The sequence below is a fragment of the Lathyrus oleraceus genome, unplaced genomic scaffold (genome assembly GCF_024323335.1).
Source record: "Lathyrus oleraceus cultivar Zhongwan6 unplaced genomic scaffold, CAAS_Psat_ZW6_1.0 chrUn0486, whole genome shotgun sequence".
Classification (NCBI taxonomy): Eukaryota; Viridiplantae; Streptophyta; class Magnoliopsida; order Fabales; family Fabaceae; genus Lathyrus; species Lathyrus oleraceus.
In genome coordinates, this window is record NW_026112877.1 from 27,526 (window position 1) to 46,392 (window position 18,867).

Below are 18,867 nucleotides of genomic sequence, written 5' to 3' on the forward strand. Positions count from 1 at the left end.
AAAACGTAGGCGCCAGTTGAAGTGGCACCCACATGACACACACATAGGCGCCACAAAAAGTGGCACCTTGCACACACACACACACTAAGGCGCCATTGCCCTTGGCGCCTCCTTTAGGAGGGCCAAACAGGCGCCACATGCATTGGCTCCTCCTTTAGGAGCCCAATGCATTGGCGCCAATGTATCTGGCGCCTCCTCTAATTTTTTGGGGGGTGCGCCAACTCCCCCGACGCATCCTCTTCCAAAATTGGTTATTTTAGAAATTCTTTTGAAAAGATGATTATTTTCGTATTTTTTTGAAAAACCTGATTATTTTAAAAAAAAATTCAAAAATGTTAGCATGCGTGTCATCTAGATTAGATATATAAATTTAATAAAAGTAAATAAAATAACAAAATTATATTTTAGCAAAAAAAAGTAAACATTTAACAAAAAAAAATGCAGGAAAATTCTCGAATTTCTTCGAAGTAAGAAGCGTGGTGCGCAACGGGAATCTTCAGAAACTGTTCCAACTAACAAAGAAAAGAAGAAGAAACTGTTCAAAAATGGTAGAACGTTTTTTGATCGTAACTTTGTTGCTTAGCCTCATCTCATTTTCTTCAACAGTTTTCGCTTCTTCTCCACCATGCTCCTCCATCAGTATCACTGGTTAGTCACTACTTCTCATGCTTAATTTTTGTTCCCTTTTCAATTTTTCTGAAAGTTGCTATTAGGTTTTGCTGAATTTACATTGTTATTCCTTTTCATTTTTGGAATCAACAATCATGCAGGGTTGCCGCTGGTGAGAAATATCAGCGAGATTCCTCAGGATAACTACGGTAGAGCAGGTCTCTCTCACATAACTGTTGCAGGTTCAATCTTGCATGGAATGAATGAGGTATCCAACTTTGTTTACCTTTTTCATCATCATTCCCTAAAAACATTTAAGCATGTGTTTGGTTCTGTGTTGAAAAAAAATTGATTATGAGTAAATTGATTAAGTAAAATTGATTCCGACTAAAAGTGAGTTGAAGGTAAAGTGGTTTATGTTTGGATAAATTCTTGTAATAAGTGATTTGAATAGTAAATTTCGGTGTAAAAATTACGTTTACACCCAGAAATTACATATTCTAGTTTCAAATAGAATAAATTTTGAAAGCAAAATCAATTCTAATTGAGAGCAACTAAACACGTCAAAATCAATTCTACACATCGAAAATCAATTTTAAGTACTCCAACATTTAAACCAAACATACACTAAGTTCATAAGTTAGTATTGTTAGTATAATGTTGGCGGTATTGCAATCCGTCCGGTCCAATTTTTGAAAAAATGGTTCAACATTTTCTTCGACTTTGTCGTGACTACAACTTTGTAATTTTGTTTGACATAGAATAACAAATGTACAATCATAGAATAGAACATGAAGTTATTACTAAAATATTGACATTATGCAAATAGGCTGTCAAGTTGTCTTGCATGATAGGTTCAAGTTGTAAATGTAGGAAGGAGTTAAGTAGTTAACAAAAGGAATGACAAATTTGGCCCAATTTGGATTACTTTCTAGTTAATTGGAACTTCTCAAGACCGGATACCAAGTTCTAAAAAAAAAAACTTATGTGGGAAGTTGTTATTTAGAAGACTCATAGTTCATTGCAACATTATTTCATCCTGTTGGACTTTCCGCCTTAATTGCGGTCTGCCCCTAGTCGCCTTAATTGTGGCTCTTTGGCTTGTCTCATTGCATCCCCTAACACTTTCACTGTGTTAGCTTTGAAGGGGTGGATTTAGTCCCACATTGCTTAAAGATATGGTCTGTGTTGTGTTTATAAGTGGGGGCAATCCTCACCTTACAAGCCGGTTTTGTAGGGATGAGTTGCCCAACCCAAATTCTGAGACATCCTTTTTTTTTCTACGTGTGCTTGTTGAAAACTTTATCCAAACCGGGTCTATGTGCCACACTTGTGCTCATGCCTTTTGTTTATTGGAATAGAAGATTTGTTGTTGATAGTTACACTATATTTTCTAGTTAAGAAAATCGATTATTTAAATTATAGCATCCTGTTTTTGGAGCATTTGTGTGCTCAATGATTTGTTTGTACAATATAATTTTATTGAACGTTTTCTGGAACAAACAGGTTGAAGTATGGCTTCAAACATTTTCACCAGGAACGCACACCCCGATTCATAGACATTCTTGTGAAGAAGTTTTTATTGTTCTCAAAGGCAGTGGCACTCTTTATATTGCATCAAATTCACATATGAAATACCCCGGAAATCCGGAGGAGCACTTTATCTTTCCAAATAGCACATTTCATATTCCTGTTAATGATGCTCATCAGGTAAACTATTTAAGTACTGTGAGATTTCTCCAGCTTGATTTAGATTCGGGGGTGGGCGGGATTTGAGAATTGTATCTTATGATCTAAGTAGTTTAAAAGCACTCTTTATATTGCATCAAATTCACATGGCAAATACCTTGGAAATCCCGAGGAGCCCTTTATCTTTCCAAATAACACATATGCATTTCATATTCCTTAATGATGCTCATCAGGTAAATGCTTTAAGTACTGTGAGATTTCTCCAACTTGATTTCGATTAGGGGGTGGGAAATTTGAGAATTGTATCTTATGATCCAATCCTGTTAATAATTTCTTCACTACAATTAAATAGTTTAAAAACACCTTTTGATGCATGTGATGTGCCTCATATATTAAAAAGATATAAAATTTAGAATGACAAGATAACAAACAAAAAATAGCAAACACATTCTTTAGTATCATTATTGAGTATGGGATTATGTGTTTTAAATAGAACAAAACAGTGATATGTTTTAAACAGAACAAAACAGTGATAAAGGGACAAGATGTTGTGGATTCTAGGATCTTTGTCCACATGTGCAATTTGAATATTGTAAAATTTAGAATGTATCTGTAAGTAGTGCATACAGTTGTTGCTGAGTAAAACAAAGATAATGATAACTTGATAAAGAAAGGTTGTAATGAGTGTTGTTATGTTTTGCTAACAGCTTTGCTTTAGAGTTAGGGATGCCACAGGTTTAGATTTTAAATTTTTATTCGAGAAAGTATAGCAGGCCGGCATGCAGAGTTGACCTCACCTTGTCAATTGTGAACTTTAACTCGGGAGCTGATTGAAAGAGTATAAATTCTGGTTAGGTCTATTATGTGCAGACTTCAGATTCAAATGTTGTCCAAAGAAATGTAAGTTGGTCATAGTGAAATAACTCTTGGGAGTTTGTTAGGAACTTCGTTCCTAGTTCCATCTTCACTGCTTGTATTCTACTCTAACCCATGATGAAAAACACAATATCCTAAGATTGTTTAGAATATATAAAGTAATGCATGCTCAGTACGATGGATAAATATTTACAACATTTCAGCGAGCATTAGCAAATAAATGATGCATATTATTTCTTTAAATAATTAACAGCATTACATATTTTGTACTTGTTCTTCGGTGACAGTGTTCCCTTGTATATTTTAAAATAATCATGAAGAACATGTTTTGCAGCTTTGGAACACCAATGAGCATGAGGATTTACAAGTTCTAGTTATAATATCTCGTCCACCAGTTAAAGTGTAAGTGACCTCTATTCCCATTCTCCTTGGATTTCATACTTTACAATGTTTTTCTTTTTATCATAAGTTTGTCTTTTCTCCCGTTTATTTATTGAAATAGCAACAGAGGTTTGGATTTCGGCGCTAGCATTCTTTACCCATAGGACACAACTACCGGACTATCTCTTAACAATTCTTTCTCCTGTTTTTTGTTGCTCATTAATCCTTATGTATGTTTTTGTTTTTATTAGGTTTACATATGATGACTGGTCCATGCCTCATAATGCGGCGAAGTTGAAATTCCCCTACTATTGGGATGAGCAGTGTTCTCAAGAACCATTGAAAGATGAACTATGATTACAGTCAAGGTTTTTGCACTTAACACATATTTTATTATAGAGATTTTCTATTGCTGTAAAGCTTTCTTAATATCAATATCGAAAAGTTAATAGTGTGGTCATCCCAAAATCAATGTTTTATTAATAGACTTAATTTCTATTAATCACTTTAGTAAAAAAAAAGAAACTTTTGCGATCAAGGCTGCGCTAATCTCACTTTTGATGAAAAAGATGTTTGAGTTTTGATAAAAAGTGATGAAATAGATATAGAGTTGATGAAAAAAATCCTTAAACATTTATTTACATGCATCTAAAAATTTATTCACCCAAATCTGAAAAGAAGGAAAACTAAATTAGAAAGGTAATACTATAAGACATGATAATGATTCAATAAAACCAAAAAATCTCAATCTCCAACTATTTAGGGAAAAGAAATATGGAAGCTATATACAAATCTCAATAAAAAAACACAAAAGTAAAGGGAGATTCTAAATTCTAAATTCTTAATTGTACAAAAATTTATACGACAGTGACAATAGCAACAAAAATGGCAAGTCTGTTTGATATTAATATCTATCTTATTTATAATATCCTCCGAGAATTATTCTCATCCCTACAATCCCACCAACCTCACACAAACGTCCATTCATTTTCTCTAACCTCCCTCCAAAAGTTTTTTCAACCACTAGCATACGGAAAAACAGAAAAAAAAACAGAAGAAGAAATTATGGCTCCAACTCTTTCACCCCTCCCTGCTTGAGAAAATCTTGGTTTCCTCCCTCATTAAAGTAAAAAGGAGACAGGATGGTCTTTGGAAATTCACCACTCCATGGCCTCCTGTCTTTCCTCTTTCTCTTCTTCTCCTTCTCTCTCCATCATGTCGCCACCGCAATCACCGTCACAACAACTTCTATCCACCTCGATGTCATTCGAAAGCCTGCCCCTGATGTCCCTATATTCAGAGAAGCCCCCGCATTTCGCAATGGAGACACATGCAACAAAGAAAGCATCCACATTTCCATGACATTGGACTCAAATTATCTCAGAGGAACCATGGCTGCTGTCCTTTCCATTTTGCAACATTCAACATGTCCTGAAAATGTTGAGTTTCATTTCCTTTGGGCAAGGTTTGAGCCTCAGGTTTTTCTAAGCATAAGATCAACCTTCCCGTACCTCAAATTCAAGATTTATCGCTTTGAATCCAATAGGGTACGCGGTAAAATCTCGAAATCGATTCGTCAAGCATTGGATCAGCCTCTTAACTATGCAAGGATATACCTTTCTGATATTCTCCCTCTTTATGTCAAGCGAGTTATATACCTTGATTCTGATATTGTTGTTGTTGACGACATTGCAAAGCTATGGGAGGTTGACTTGCAGGGCAAGGTATTGGCTGCACCAGAATATTGTCACGCGAATTTCACCGACTATTTCACGGATTTGTTTTGGGAAGATGTTGAGCTATCCCGTACTTTCGACGGTCGGAAACCGTGTTATTTTAACACGGGGGTGATGGTTATGGATGTGGAGAAATGGAGAGAAGGAAGGTATACACAAAAGGTGGAGCATTGGATGTCAGTGCAGAAACGAAAGAGGATATATCATTTAGGATCTTTGCCACCTTTTCTCTTGGTTTTGGCCGGGATTTGAAGAGTGTGGATCATAGATGGAATCAACATGGACTTGGAGGTGATAACCTTGAAGGAAAATGTAGAAGTTTGCATCCTGGTCCTATTAGTTTGCTTCATTGGAGTGGTAAAGGAAAGCCATGGTTGAGATTGGATTCAAGGAGACCTTGTTCTGTTGATCATCTATGGGCACCTTATGATCTCTATCGTCCAAATACTCATTCTTTGGAAGAATGAGTTTTTATTGAGAAAGAGAATGTGAGTGGAGTGGGGAGGGGGGGAGGGAAGGAGAGAAAAAAATTCAACTAAATCACACATTATTTATAAAAGGGAGAGTTAGGGGTGGAAGAGATTAAATAAATAAAAGAGTTGAGTAAGTTTAACTCTATACTTTTGTTAATATATTTTTTATTTATTTTTAATTTAGTCCTTTCAAAAAGGACATTATTTGAGAGAATATATTGAAGAAAACTAGAAAAGGGAAACACAGGGACTAATTTGCAAAAGTCTTTGTTCAAGGGATCGATCTGCCTACAACTCAAGAAGCCAATATAAATAAATATATACAGTACTTGGAGCAGTGTTGTTTATGTGTGTTTCTTCTTTTGTTTTCTGGGGTTGAGGGTAAATAAGAAAATTCCTTGGGCATTGGTTGTGTAGATGATAGTATCATTTGCATCAGTGACTGGTTGCCGGATCGATGAACCTCGTCCAAAATTAAGTGTCTGTGAAAAATGATATCTATGAATTTTTAATATTTTCTTATTATTTGGATAGATTTTGTACATTTCTTGTCCAGCTCAATTGCTGGTAAAAGATTATACCTTTTCAGTTCTTGTTTTTGACTGAATATTGTGCGTGTAATTTATATAGTTATGGTCTATAAAATTGATTCCAAAAATATACACACACCTATAGTAAATGTTTAAAACCTTGAAAGTTGAAAGCTTAATCCAAACATGAAGTTCAGAAGACAGAAAGTGCATGATTACAGTTTTACAAATTTACGGTATCACCATGATTCCACAAATTTAAGGTAGTATTTTAAGAATTTTTGACTGTCTTGCCATGTTTTTGGAGGAAATATACTAAAGTACCATTCATTTCCTAATATATACCAAAAACTACTCTCGTTTAATTTTTTTTCTCGTTTTTGTTACAAAACAATCTCCACTGCTTTGGCGGAAGCTCGTAAATAATCTAAGAATCAGCTATTGAATGAGCGACAATGTATTAAAAATAAGACATTGAATGAGTGATAGTGTTAAATTTTTTTTTCTTTCAAATTATAATTGAATAATAAATTTAATATTAATTATTTTAATTAATTTAATTAATATAATCATTTGTAATTATTTATATTTAATTATCTTTTTAAATAATACAAAATAAAAATAATTTTTTAGAATTAAGATTATATTTAATAAATAAATAAAATAATAATAATACAAATAAAATATTATTGAAAGCAATATTTATTTATTTATGTAATAAAAAAACATACACTAAATTTTCATTTAGCCTTGATTTTGACCCGGTTGATAAAAACTTTGGTGGATTCTACATGCATGAGTTTGTTCAATTCAGATAGATCTTCTATGATTTTCATCAACATTTGTTGGTCGAGTAGAAGGTCTCGCGTTATTCGTGAGATCCATTAATTGAGCGGTCATTTTATCATTTAATAAGTCCATTGTCGCCGCACTGTCATAACTTAATCTGGTTCCTTCGTTATTCCAGTTTGATTGAATAATATGTGGCATTGAGTTATGCATGTAGGAGATGTAGGGTTGTTGGTCTTGGGATGAATTTTGGGTGAAGGTTTGTGAATGGTAAAAAGAGATTTGTGGTTGAGGTGTTTGGTAGTTGTGTTCTTGTGGGGTAGGTTGTGAGAGTGAGTATTGGTTATAGTGGGTGCTAGATGATGTTTGTGGTTGAGTGTATGATGTTGGGGGAATATAATTTGGATTTTGTTGTTGGGTGTTATATGCGGTTGAGTTAAATGATGAGTATTGTTAATGGCAATGTTGCTTTGGATATAAGGTTGTTGTGTTGGGTTGAAAGGTTGTTGGGTGTTACATTGCTTTGGATATAAGGTTGTTGTGTTGGGTTGAAAGGTTATTGGGTGTTACATGTAGGTTGTTGGATGTAAGTGTTGGTTGATGGTTTGGTGTGTTGGAAGTTTGAAGATGTGGGTTGGTTACGAGGGTCAACTAGTACTCTATTTTGTGATATATACAAATTTGACACAGATCTATAGCCATTTCCCTATGTTTTAGTGCATGATATCTCCTTGCAAGACAGTGTTGTGTCAATTTTGCCATTGATGACGCTCTTGTCTATAATGGTCTTTCCAATTTGAAATTTTACATTGGTCTGACGTTTGATTTGTGTGGTACTCCTCCATGGACCTAGGTGGATCCGAAATTTCTTGTTAAATCCCCAATTGGAGTTTAATCTTATCTGAATGATGCCTTTCAACAGTAGTGAAACAAATTAAAAACGTTGTTGAACTCCACATGTCACTTTCAGTTGGATCCTCATCTTCAAGTCCAAGATATGACATCCATAGAAACTATTACACAGTAGTGAAAAGGATTAGTTTAAAAAAATTTATAAATAAATTTTAAATATTAGTAGTAACATACTTCTTGAAGTTATTACATCATCCGCTTCGAAATGATCAAAGAACATCCGATATCCAGGAGCACAAAGATGAAAAGGTTTTTTCCTTATTCATCCCATATGCGGACCACCTAAAAAAAAAATAATTTTAAAAAAATACCTAGAAAAAATATATCTAAAAAAATAATTTATTTTATACGTACTTGGTCGCATATTGAAACTAGAATGGATTGAGATTTGTTGGTGACAGTCTTGGCATTTTGGACCCACCCCAAACTTGAAGTAAAACTCCACAATCAACCAAATTATGCACTTTTTTTAGCGCATCAACACAAATTATGTATAGATGCGCTAAAGTAGCAGCGTCCCAACTATATCTACCTATTTTATTTATTTCTCCTTAGCCTATTATGACGAAAATCAAATTTGCCATAATTCAAGTATGCACCGAAACAAGAAAGACCGTCCAATAAGCACACATATTAGAACATTTTAAATTTGCACAAAGTAGTTGTGGGTGATTTTCAAAACATAAATGAAGTACTTGTAGTTAGGGGTGTGCAAAATAACCAATAACCATGAACCAAATTCCTATCCAAATTAATCTAAACTTTAAAACCCAACCCAAAATTATATTTTGAAATTGGTGGTCCATTTATCAAATTAAAAAAAAAACGGTAAATATTGTTACAAACCGGATCAAGTAAACGGTTACCATTTTTCAATAATCATTTCAAATCAACCCAAAAACACAAATTTCAGAATCCCTAATTCTCAAAAATCCAATTTTTTTTCATCTTTTTTTTCTCTTCATCATTCTTCAAATTTCAAACTCTATCCTCTTTTTTATCTTAATTCTCCAAATCACAATCATGGGGTTATCGAAATAGTTGTAAAACCGCAAAATTGTTCTTCAAATCCGACGAGCTCGTCCTGTCAGAAGAGCTCCTAGAGGCGTTGTTGAAGGACGAGCTCGTCGGATTTGAAGAACATTTTGTCGGTTTTACAACTATTCGATAACCCCATGATTGTGATTGGAGAATTAAGATACAAAAGAGGATTAGAGTTTGAAATTTGAAAATGATGAAGAGAAAAAAGATGAAAAAAATTGGATTTTTGAGAATTAGGGATTCTGAAATTTGTGTTTTGGGTTGATTTGAAATGATTATTGAAAAATGGTAACCGTTTACTTGATCCGGTTTAACAATATTTACCGTTTTTTTTTTAATTTGATAAATGGACCACCAATTTCAAATATAATTTTGGTTGGGTTTTAAAGTTTAGATTAATTTGGATAGGAATTTGGTTCATGGTTATTGGTTATTTTGCACACCCCTAACTACAAGTACTTCATTTATGTTTTGAAAATCACCCACAACTACTTTGTGCAAATTTAAAATGTTCTAATATGTGTGCTTATTGGACGGTGGTGGGGAAAAAAGTCCCCAACCCCCCCCTTTCTTGTTTCGGTGCATACTTGAATTATGGCAAATTTGATTTTCGTCATAATAGGCTAAGGAGACATAAATAAAATAGGTAGATATAGTTGGGACGCTGCTACTTTAGCGCATCTATACATAAATTTGTGTTGATGCGCTAAAAAAAGTGCATAATTTTGTTGATTGTGGAGTTTTACTTCAAGTTTGGGGTGGGTCCAAAATGCCAAGACTGTCACCAACAAATCTCAATCCATTCTAGTTTCCATATGCGACCAAGTACGTATAAAATAAATTATTTTTTTAGATATATTTTTTCTAGGTATTTTTTAATAATTATTTCTTTTTTAGGTGGTCCGCATATGGGATGAATAAGGAAAAAACCTTTTCATCTTTGTGCTCCTGGATATCGGATGTTCTTTGATCATTTCGAAGCGGATGATGTAATAACTTCAAGAATTATACTACTAATATTTAAAATTTATTTATAAATTTTTTTAACTAATCCTTTTCACTACTGTGTAATAGTTTCTATGGATGTCATATCTTGGACTTGAAGATGAGGATCCAACTGAAAGTGACATGTGGAGTTCAACAACGTTTTTAATTTGTTTCACTACTGTTGAAATGCATCATTCAGATAAGATTAAACTCCAATTTGGGATTTAACAAGAAATTTCGGATCCACCTAGGTCCATGGAGGAGTACCACACAAATCAAACGTCAGACCAATGTAAATTTCCAAATTGGAAAGACCATTATAGACAAGAGCGTCATCAATGGCAAAATTGACGCAACACTGTCTTGCAAGGAGATATCATGCCAAACGAATGTAAACTCAGTAGGGAATAAATGGATCCATATAGATCTGTGTCAAATTTGTATATATCACAAAATAGATTACTAGTTGACCCTCGTAACCAACCCACATCTTCAAACTTCCAACACACCAAACCATCAACCAACACTTACATCCAACAACCTACATGTAACACCCAATAACCTTTCAACCCAACACAACAACCTTATATCCAAAGCAATGTAACACCCAACAACCTTTCAACCCAACACAACAACCTTATATCCAAAGCAACATTGCCATTAACAATACTCATCATTTAACTCAACCGCATATAACACCCAACAACAAAATCCAAATTATATTCCCCCAACATCATACACTCAACCACAAACATCATCTAGCACCCACTATAACCAATACTCACTCTCACAACCTACCCCACAAGAACACAACTACCAAACACCTCAACCACAAATCTCTTTTTACCATTCACAAACCTTCACCCAAAATTCATCCCAAGACCAACAACCCTACATCTCCTACATGCATAACTCAATGCCACATATTATTCAATCAAACTGGAATAACGAAGGAACCAGATTAAGTTATGACAGTGCGGCGACAATGGACTTATTAAATGATAAAATGACCGCTCAATTAATGGATCTCACGAATAACGCGAGACCTTCTACTCGACCAACAAATGTTGATGAAAATCATAGAAGATCTATCTGAATTGAACAAACTCATGCATGTAGAATCCACCAAAGTTTTTATCAACCGGGTCAAAATCAAGGCTAAATGAAAATTTAGTGTATTTTTTTTATTACATAAATAAATAAATATTGCTTTCAATAATATTTTATTTGTATTATTATTATTTTATTTATTTATTAAATATAAAAAAAAAAAAAAAAAAAAAAAAAGAAAAAAAAAAAATCTTAATTCTAAAAAATATTTTTTATTTTGTTATTATTTAAAAAGATAATTAAATATAAATAATTACAAATGATTATATTAATTAAATTAATTAAAATAATTAATATTAAATTTATTATTCAATTATAATTTGAAAGAAAAAAAATTTAACACTATCACTCATTCAATGTCTTATTTTTAATACATTGTCGCTCATTCAATAGCTGATTCTTAGATTATTTACGAGCTTCCGCCAAAGCAGTGGAGATTGTTTTGTAACAAAAACGAGAAAAAAAATTAAACGAGAGTAGTTTTTGGTATATATTAGGAAATGAATGGTACTTTAGTATATTTCCTCCAAAAACATGGCAAGACAGTCAAAAATTCTTAAAATACTACCTTAAATTTGTGGAATCATGGTGATACCGTAAATTTGTAAAACTGTAATCATGCACTTTCTGTCTTCTGAACTTCATGTTTTGATTAAGCTTTCAACTTTCAAGGTTTTAAACATTTACTATAGGTGTGTGTATATTTTTGGAATCAATTTTATAGACCATAACTATATAATTACACGCACAATATTCAGTCAAAAACAAGAACTGAAAGGTATAATCTTTTACCAGCAATTGAGCTGGACAAGAAATGTACAAAATCTATCCAAATAATAAGAAAATATTAAAAATTCATAGATATCATTTTTCACAGACACTTAATTTTGGACGAGGTTCATCGATCCGGCAACCAGTCACTGATGCAAATGATACTATCATCTACACAACCAATGCCCAAGGAATTTTCTTATTTACCCTCAAACCCCAGAAAACAAAAGAAGAAACACACATAAACAACACTGCTCCAAGTACTGTATATATTTATTTATATTGGCTTCTTGAGTTGTAGGCAGATCGATCCCTTGAACAAAGACTTTTGCAAATTAGTCCCTGTGTTTCCCTTTTCTAGTTTTCTTCAATATATTCTCTCAAATAATGTCCTTTTTGAAAGGACTAAATTAAAAATAAATAAAAAATATATTAACAAAAGTATAGAGTTAAACTTACTCAACTCTTTTATTTATTTAATCTCTTCCACCCCTAACTCTCCCTTTTATAAATAATGTGTGATTTAGTTGAATTTTTTTTCTCTCCTTCCCTCCCCTCCCCACCCTCCACTCACATTCTCTTTCTCAATAAAAACTCATTCTTCCAAAGAATGAGTATTTGGACGATAGAGATCATAAGGTGCCCATAGATGATCAACAGAACAAGGTCTCCTTGAATCCAATCTCAACCATGGCTTTCCTTTACCACTCCAATGAAGCAAACTAATAGGACCAGGATGCAAACTTCTACATTTTCCTTCAAGGTTATCACCTCCAAGTCCATGTTGATTCCATCTATGATCCACACTCTTCAAATCCCCGGCCAAAACCAAGAGAAAAGGTGGCAAAGATCCTAAATGATATATCCTCTTTCGTTTCTGCACTGACATCCAATGCTCCACCTTTTGTGTATACCTTCCTTCTCTCCATTTCTCCACATCCATAACCATCACCCCCGTGTTAAAATAACACGGTTTCCGACCGTCGAAAGTACGGGATAGCTCAACATCTTCCCAAAACAAATCCGTGAAATAGTCGGTGAAATTCGCGTGACAATATTCTGGTGCAGCCAATACCTTGCCCTGCAAGTCAACCTCCCATAGCTTTGCAATGTCGTCAACAACAACAATATCAGAATCAAGGTATATAACTCGCTTGACATAAAGAGGGAGAATATCAGAAAGGTATATCCTTGCATAGTTAAGAGGCTGATCCAATGCTTGACGAATCGATTTCGAGATTTTACCGCGTACCCTATTGGATTCAAAGCGATAAATCTTGAATTTGAGGTACGGGAAGGTTGATCTTATGCTTAGAAAAACCTGAGGCTCAAACCTTGCCCAAAGGAAATGAAACTCAACATTTTCAGGACATGTTGAATGTTGCAAAATGGAAAGGACAGCAGCCATGGTTCCTCTGAGATAATTTGAGTCCAATGTCATGGAAATGTGGATGCTTTCTTTGTTGCATGTGTCTCCATTGCGAAATGCGGGGCTTCTCTGAATATAGGGACATCAGGGCAGGCTTTCGAATGACATCGAGGTGGATAGAAGTTGTTGTGACGGTGATTGCGGTGGCGACATGATGGAGAGAGAAGGAGAAGAAGAGAAAGAGGAAAGACAGGAGGCCATGGAGTGGTGAATTTCCAAAGACCATCCTGTCTCCTTTTTACTTTAATGAGGGAGGAAACCAAGATTTTCTCAAGCAGGGAGGGGTGAAAGAGTTGGAGCCATAATTTCTTCTTCTGTTTTTTTTCTGTTTTTCCGTATGCTAGTGGTTGAAAAAACTTTTGGAGGGAGGTTAGAGAAAATGAATGGACGTTTGTGTGAGGTTGGTGGGATTGTAGGGATGAGAATAATTCTCGGAGGATATTATAAATAAGATAGATATTAATATCAAACAGACTTGCCATTTTTGTTGCTATTGTCACTGTCGTATAAATTTTTGTACAATTAAGAATTTAGAATTTAGAATCTCCCTTTACTTTTGTGTTTTTTTATTGAGATTTGTATATAGCTTCCATATTTCTTTTCCCTAAATAGTTGGAGATTGAGATTTTTTGGTTTTATTGAATCATTATCATGTCTTATAGTATTACCTTTCTAATTTAGTTTTCCTTCTTTTCAGATTTGGGTGAATAAATTTTTAGATGCATGTAAATAAATGTTTAAGGATTTTTTTCATCAACTCTATATCTATTTCATCACTTTTTATCAAAACTCAAACATCTTTTTCATCAAAAGTGAGATTAGCGCAGCCTTGATCGCAAAAGTTTCTTTTTTTTTACTAAAGTGATTAATAGAAATTAAGTCTATTAATAAAACATTGATTTTGGGATGACCACACTATTAACTTTTCGATATTGATATTAAGAAAGCTTTACAGCAATAGAAAATCTCTATAATAAAATATGTGTTAAGTGCAAAAACCTTGACTGTAATCATAGTTCATCTTTCAATGGTTCTTGAGAACACTGCTCATCCCAATAGTAGGGGAATTTCAACTTCGCCGCATTATGAGGCATGGACCAGTCATCATATGTAAACCTAATAAAAACAAAAACATACATAAGGATTAATGAGCAACAAAAAACAGGAGAAAGAATTGTTAAGAGATAGTCCGGTAGTTGTGTCCTATGGGTAAAGAATGCTAGCGCCGAAATCCAAACCTCTGTTGCTATTTCAATAAATAAACGGGAGAAAAGACAAACTTATGATAAAAAGAAAAACATTGTAAAGTATGAAATCCAAGGAGAATGGGAATAGAGGTCACTTACACTTTAACTGGTGGACGAGATATTATAACTAGAACTTGTAAATCCTCATGCTCATTGGTGTTCCAAAGCTGCAAAACATGTTCTTCATGATTATTTTAAAATATACAAGGGAACACTGTCACCGAAGAACAAGTACAAAATATGTAATGCTGTTAATTATTTAAAGAAATAATATGCATCATTTATTTGCTAATGCTCGCTGAAATGTTGTAAATATTTATCCATCGTACTGAGCATGCATTACTTTATATATTCTAAACAATCTTAGGATATTGTGTTTTTCATCATGGGTTAGAGTAGAATACAAGCAGTGAAGATGGAACTAGGAACGAAGTTCCTAACAAACTCCCAAGAGTTATTTCACTATGACCAACTTACATTTCTTTGGACAACATTTGAATCTGAAGTCTGCACATAATAGACCTAACCAGAATTTATACTCTTTCAATCAGCTCCCGAGTTAAAGTTCACAATTGACAAGGTGAGGTCAACTCTGCATGCCGGCCTGCTATACTTTCTCGAATAAAAATTTAAAATCTAAACCTGTGGCATCCCTAACTCTAAAGCAAAGCTGTTAGCAAAACATAACAACACTCATTACAACCTTTCTTTATCAAGTTATCATTATCTTTGTTTTACTCAGCAACAACTGTATGCACTACTTACAGATACATTCTAAATTTTACAATATTCAAATTGCACATGTGGACAAAGATCCTAGAATCCACAACATCTTGTCCCTTTATCACTGTTTTGTTCTGTTTAAAACATATCACTGTTTTGTTCTATTTAAAACACATAATCCCATACTCAATAATGATACTAAAGAATGTGTTTGCTATTTTTTGTTTGTTATCTTGTCATTCTAAATTTTATATCTTTTTAATATATGAGGCACATCACATGCATCAAAAGGTGTTTTTAAACTATTTAATTGTAGTGAAGAAATTATTAACAGGATTGGATCATAAGATACAATTCTCAAATTTCCCACCCCCTAATCGAAATCAAGTTGGAGAAATCTCACAGTACTTAAAGCATTTACCTGATGAGCATCATTAAGGAATATGAAATGCATATGTGTTATTTGGAAAGATAAAGGGCTCCTCGGGATTTCCAAGGTATTTGCCATGTGAATTTGATGCAATATAAAGAGTGCTTTTAAACTACTTAGATCATAAGATACAATTCTCAAATCCCGCCCACCCCCGAATCTAAATCAAGCTGGAGAAATCTCACAGTACTTAAATAGTTTACCTGATGAGCATCATTAACAGGAATATGAAATGTGCTATTTGGAAAGATAAAGTGCTCCTCCGGATTTCCGGGTATTTCATATGTGAATTTGATGCAATATAAAGAGTGCCACTGCCTTTGAGAACAATAAAAACTTCTTCACAAGAATGTCTATGAATCGGGGTGTGCGTTCCTGGTGAAAATGTTTGAAGCCATACTTCAACCTGTTTGTTCCAGAAAACGTTCAATAAAATTATATTGTACAAACAAATCATTGAGCACACAAATGCTCCAAAAACAGGATGCTATAATTTAAATAATCGATTTTCTTAACTAGAAAATATAGTGTAACTATCAACAACAAATCTTCTATTCCAATAAACAAAAGGCATGAGCACAAGTGTGGCACATAGACCCGGTTTGGATAAAGTTTTCAACAAGCACACGTAGAAAAAAAAAGGATGTCTCAGAATTTGGGTTGGGCAACTCATCCCTACAAAACCGGCTTGTAAGGTGAGGATTGCCCCCACTTATAAACACAACACAGACCATATCTTTAAGCAATGTGGGACTAAATCCACCCCTTCAAAGCTAACACAGTGAAAGTGTTAGGGGATGCAATGAGACAAGCCAAAGAGCCACAATTAAGGCGACTAGGGGCAGACCGCAATTAAGGCGGAAAGTCCAACAGGATGAAATAATGTTGCAATGAACTATGAGTCTTCTAAATAACAACTTCCCACATAAGTTTTTTTTTTTAGAACTTGGTATCCGGTCTTGAGAAGTTCCAATTAACTAGAAAGTAATCCAAATTGGGCAAATTTGTCATTCCTTTTGTTAACTACTTAACTCCTTCCTACATTTACAACTTGAACCTATCATGCAAGACAACTTGACAGCCTATTTGCATAATGTCAATATTTTAGTAATAACTTCATGTTCTATTCTATGATTGTACATTTGTTATTCTATGTCAAACAAAATTACAAAGTTGTAGTCACGACAAAGTCGAAGAAAATGTTGAACCATTTTTTCAAAAATTGGACCGGACGGATTGCAATACCGCCAACATTATACTAACAATACTAACTTATGAACTTAGTGTATGTTTGGTTTAAATGTTGGAGTACTTAAAATTGATTTTCGATGTGTAGAATTGATTTTGACGTGTTTAGTTGCTCTCAATTAGAATTGATTTTGCTTTCAAAATTTATTCTATTTGAAACTAGAATATGTAATTTCTGGGTGTAAACGTAATTTTTACACCGAAATTTACTATTCAAATCACTTATTACAAGAATTTATCCAAACATAAACCACTTTACCTTCAACTCACTTTTAGTCGGAATCAATTTTACTTAATCAATTTACTCATAATCAATTTTTTTTCAACACAGAACCAAACACATGCTTAAATGTTTTTAGGGAATGATGATGAAAAAGGTAAACAAAGTTGGATACCTCATTCATTCCATGCAAGATTGAACCTGCAACAGTTATGTGAGAGAGACCTGCTCTACCGTAGTTATCCTGAGGAATCTCGCTGATATTTCTCACCAGCGGCAACCCTGCATGATTGTTGATTCCAAAAATGAAAAGGAATAACAATGTAAATTCAGCAAAACCTAATAGCAACTTTCAGAAAAATTGAAAAGGGAACAAAAATTAAGCATGAGAAGTAGTGACTAACCAGTGATACTGATGGAGGAGCATGGTGGAGAAGAAGCGAAAACTGTTGAAGAAAATGAGATGAGGCTAAGCAACAAAGTTACGATCAAAAAACGTTCTACCATTTTTGAACAGTTTCTTCTTCTTTTCTTTGTTAGTTGGAACAGTTTCTGAAGATTCCCGTTGCGCACCACGCTTCTTACTTCGAAGAAATTCGAGAATTTTCCTGCATTTTTTTTTGTTAAATGTTTACTTTTTTTTGCTAAAATATAATTTTGTTATTTTATTTACTTTTATTAAATTTATATATCTAATCTAGATGACACGCATGCTAACATTTTTGAATTTTTTTTTAAAATAATCAGGTTTTTCAAAAAAATACGAAAATAATCATCTTTTCAAAAGAATTTCTAAAATAACCAATTTTGGAAGAGGATGCGTCGGGGGAGTTGGCGCACCCCCCAAAAAATTAGAGGAGGCGCCAGATACATTGGCGCCAATGCATTGGGCTCCTAAAGGAGGAGCCAATGCATGTGGCGCCTGTTTGGCCCTCCTAAAGGAGGCGCCAAGGGCAATGGCGCCTTAGTGTGTGTGTGTGTGCAAGGTGCCACTTTTTGTGGCGCCTATGTGTGTGTCATGTGGGTGCCACTTCAACTGGCGCCTACGTTTTGTCCAATTCATCTTCCGCCTCTATAAATACCATCACCTTGCATACAGTTATTTCACTCAAATTCATCTCCTAGTCTAGTTCAACCATCAATTTTAATTTTCTTTGTTTCAACAATGTCTGCATACATTCAGAAACGAAATGCTGATGTAATATTTTCTGTCGTTGCGGCTCCGATACAGGTTCGACTTTGGAACACAGATACGTTTGAACGTCTTAATCGGACGTTGTATAGTTGGTTAGAGGGAGAAATTGGAGAGGGTGAACGGATTAGAAGAATACAATGGCTTGTGTCCACGTTCAACCAAAACGGAGAAGTGCGTGAATGAGTGGATATTAAGACCGACCAAGACACTCGTAGGATGATGCAGTACATGTTCAAAATTGTTTTGATGGTTGTAATCGCATAGTTTTTGTATTCTAGTTGTTTTAATTGTTTGTGTTATTTTTTATGAACAACTGTCTTTTCGTCACAGACGTCTACTATGAAGTAAAATTAATTTTCCATATATTGTAACAGAGGTACTTTGAAATAAATTTAAGTTTCCATATATAGCAACAGAGGTACATCTGAATTTATCTGGTTGTGTTCGTTCCAACACTAGGACAGTTATTAC

At 34.1% G+C, this 18,867-nt stretch overlaps 1 protein-coding gene and 3 pseudogenes across 1 annotated transcript; 2 read left to right on the forward strand and 2 right to left on the reverse strand.

Annotated features, from left to right (window-relative positions):
• Nucleotides 1-368: 368 nt before the first annotated feature.
• Nucleotides 369-4,093, forward strand: LOC127114274 (auxin-binding protein T85). Its single transcript, XM_051046578.1, has 6 exons — nucleotides 369-498; nucleotides 531-648; nucleotides 771-877; nucleotides 2,116-2,319; nucleotides 3,509-3,576; nucleotides 3,807-4,093. Exons 2-6 carry the CDS (start codon nucleotides 546-548, stop codon nucleotides 3,910-3,912), a joined length of 588 nt encoding a protein of 195 aa, XP_050902535.1. The 5' UTR covers nucleotides 369-498; nucleotides 531-545; the 3' UTR covers nucleotides 3,913-4,093.
• A 123-nt stretch (nucleotides 4,094-4,216) lies between these two features.
• LOC127114273 (probable galacturonosyltransferase-like 4) lies at nucleotides 4,217-5,776 on the forward strand (annotated as a pseudogene).
• Nucleotides 5,777-11,970: 6,194 nt separating this feature from the next.
• LOC127114275 (probable galacturonosyltransferase-like 4) lies at nucleotides 11,971-13,640 on the reverse strand (annotated as a pseudogene).
• Nucleotides 13,641-14,162: 522 nt separating this feature from the next.
• LOC127114276 (auxin-binding protein T85-like) lies at nucleotides 14,163-17,834 on the reverse strand (annotated as a pseudogene).
• Between the last annotated feature and the right edge of the window lie 1,033 nt (nucleotides 17,835-18,867).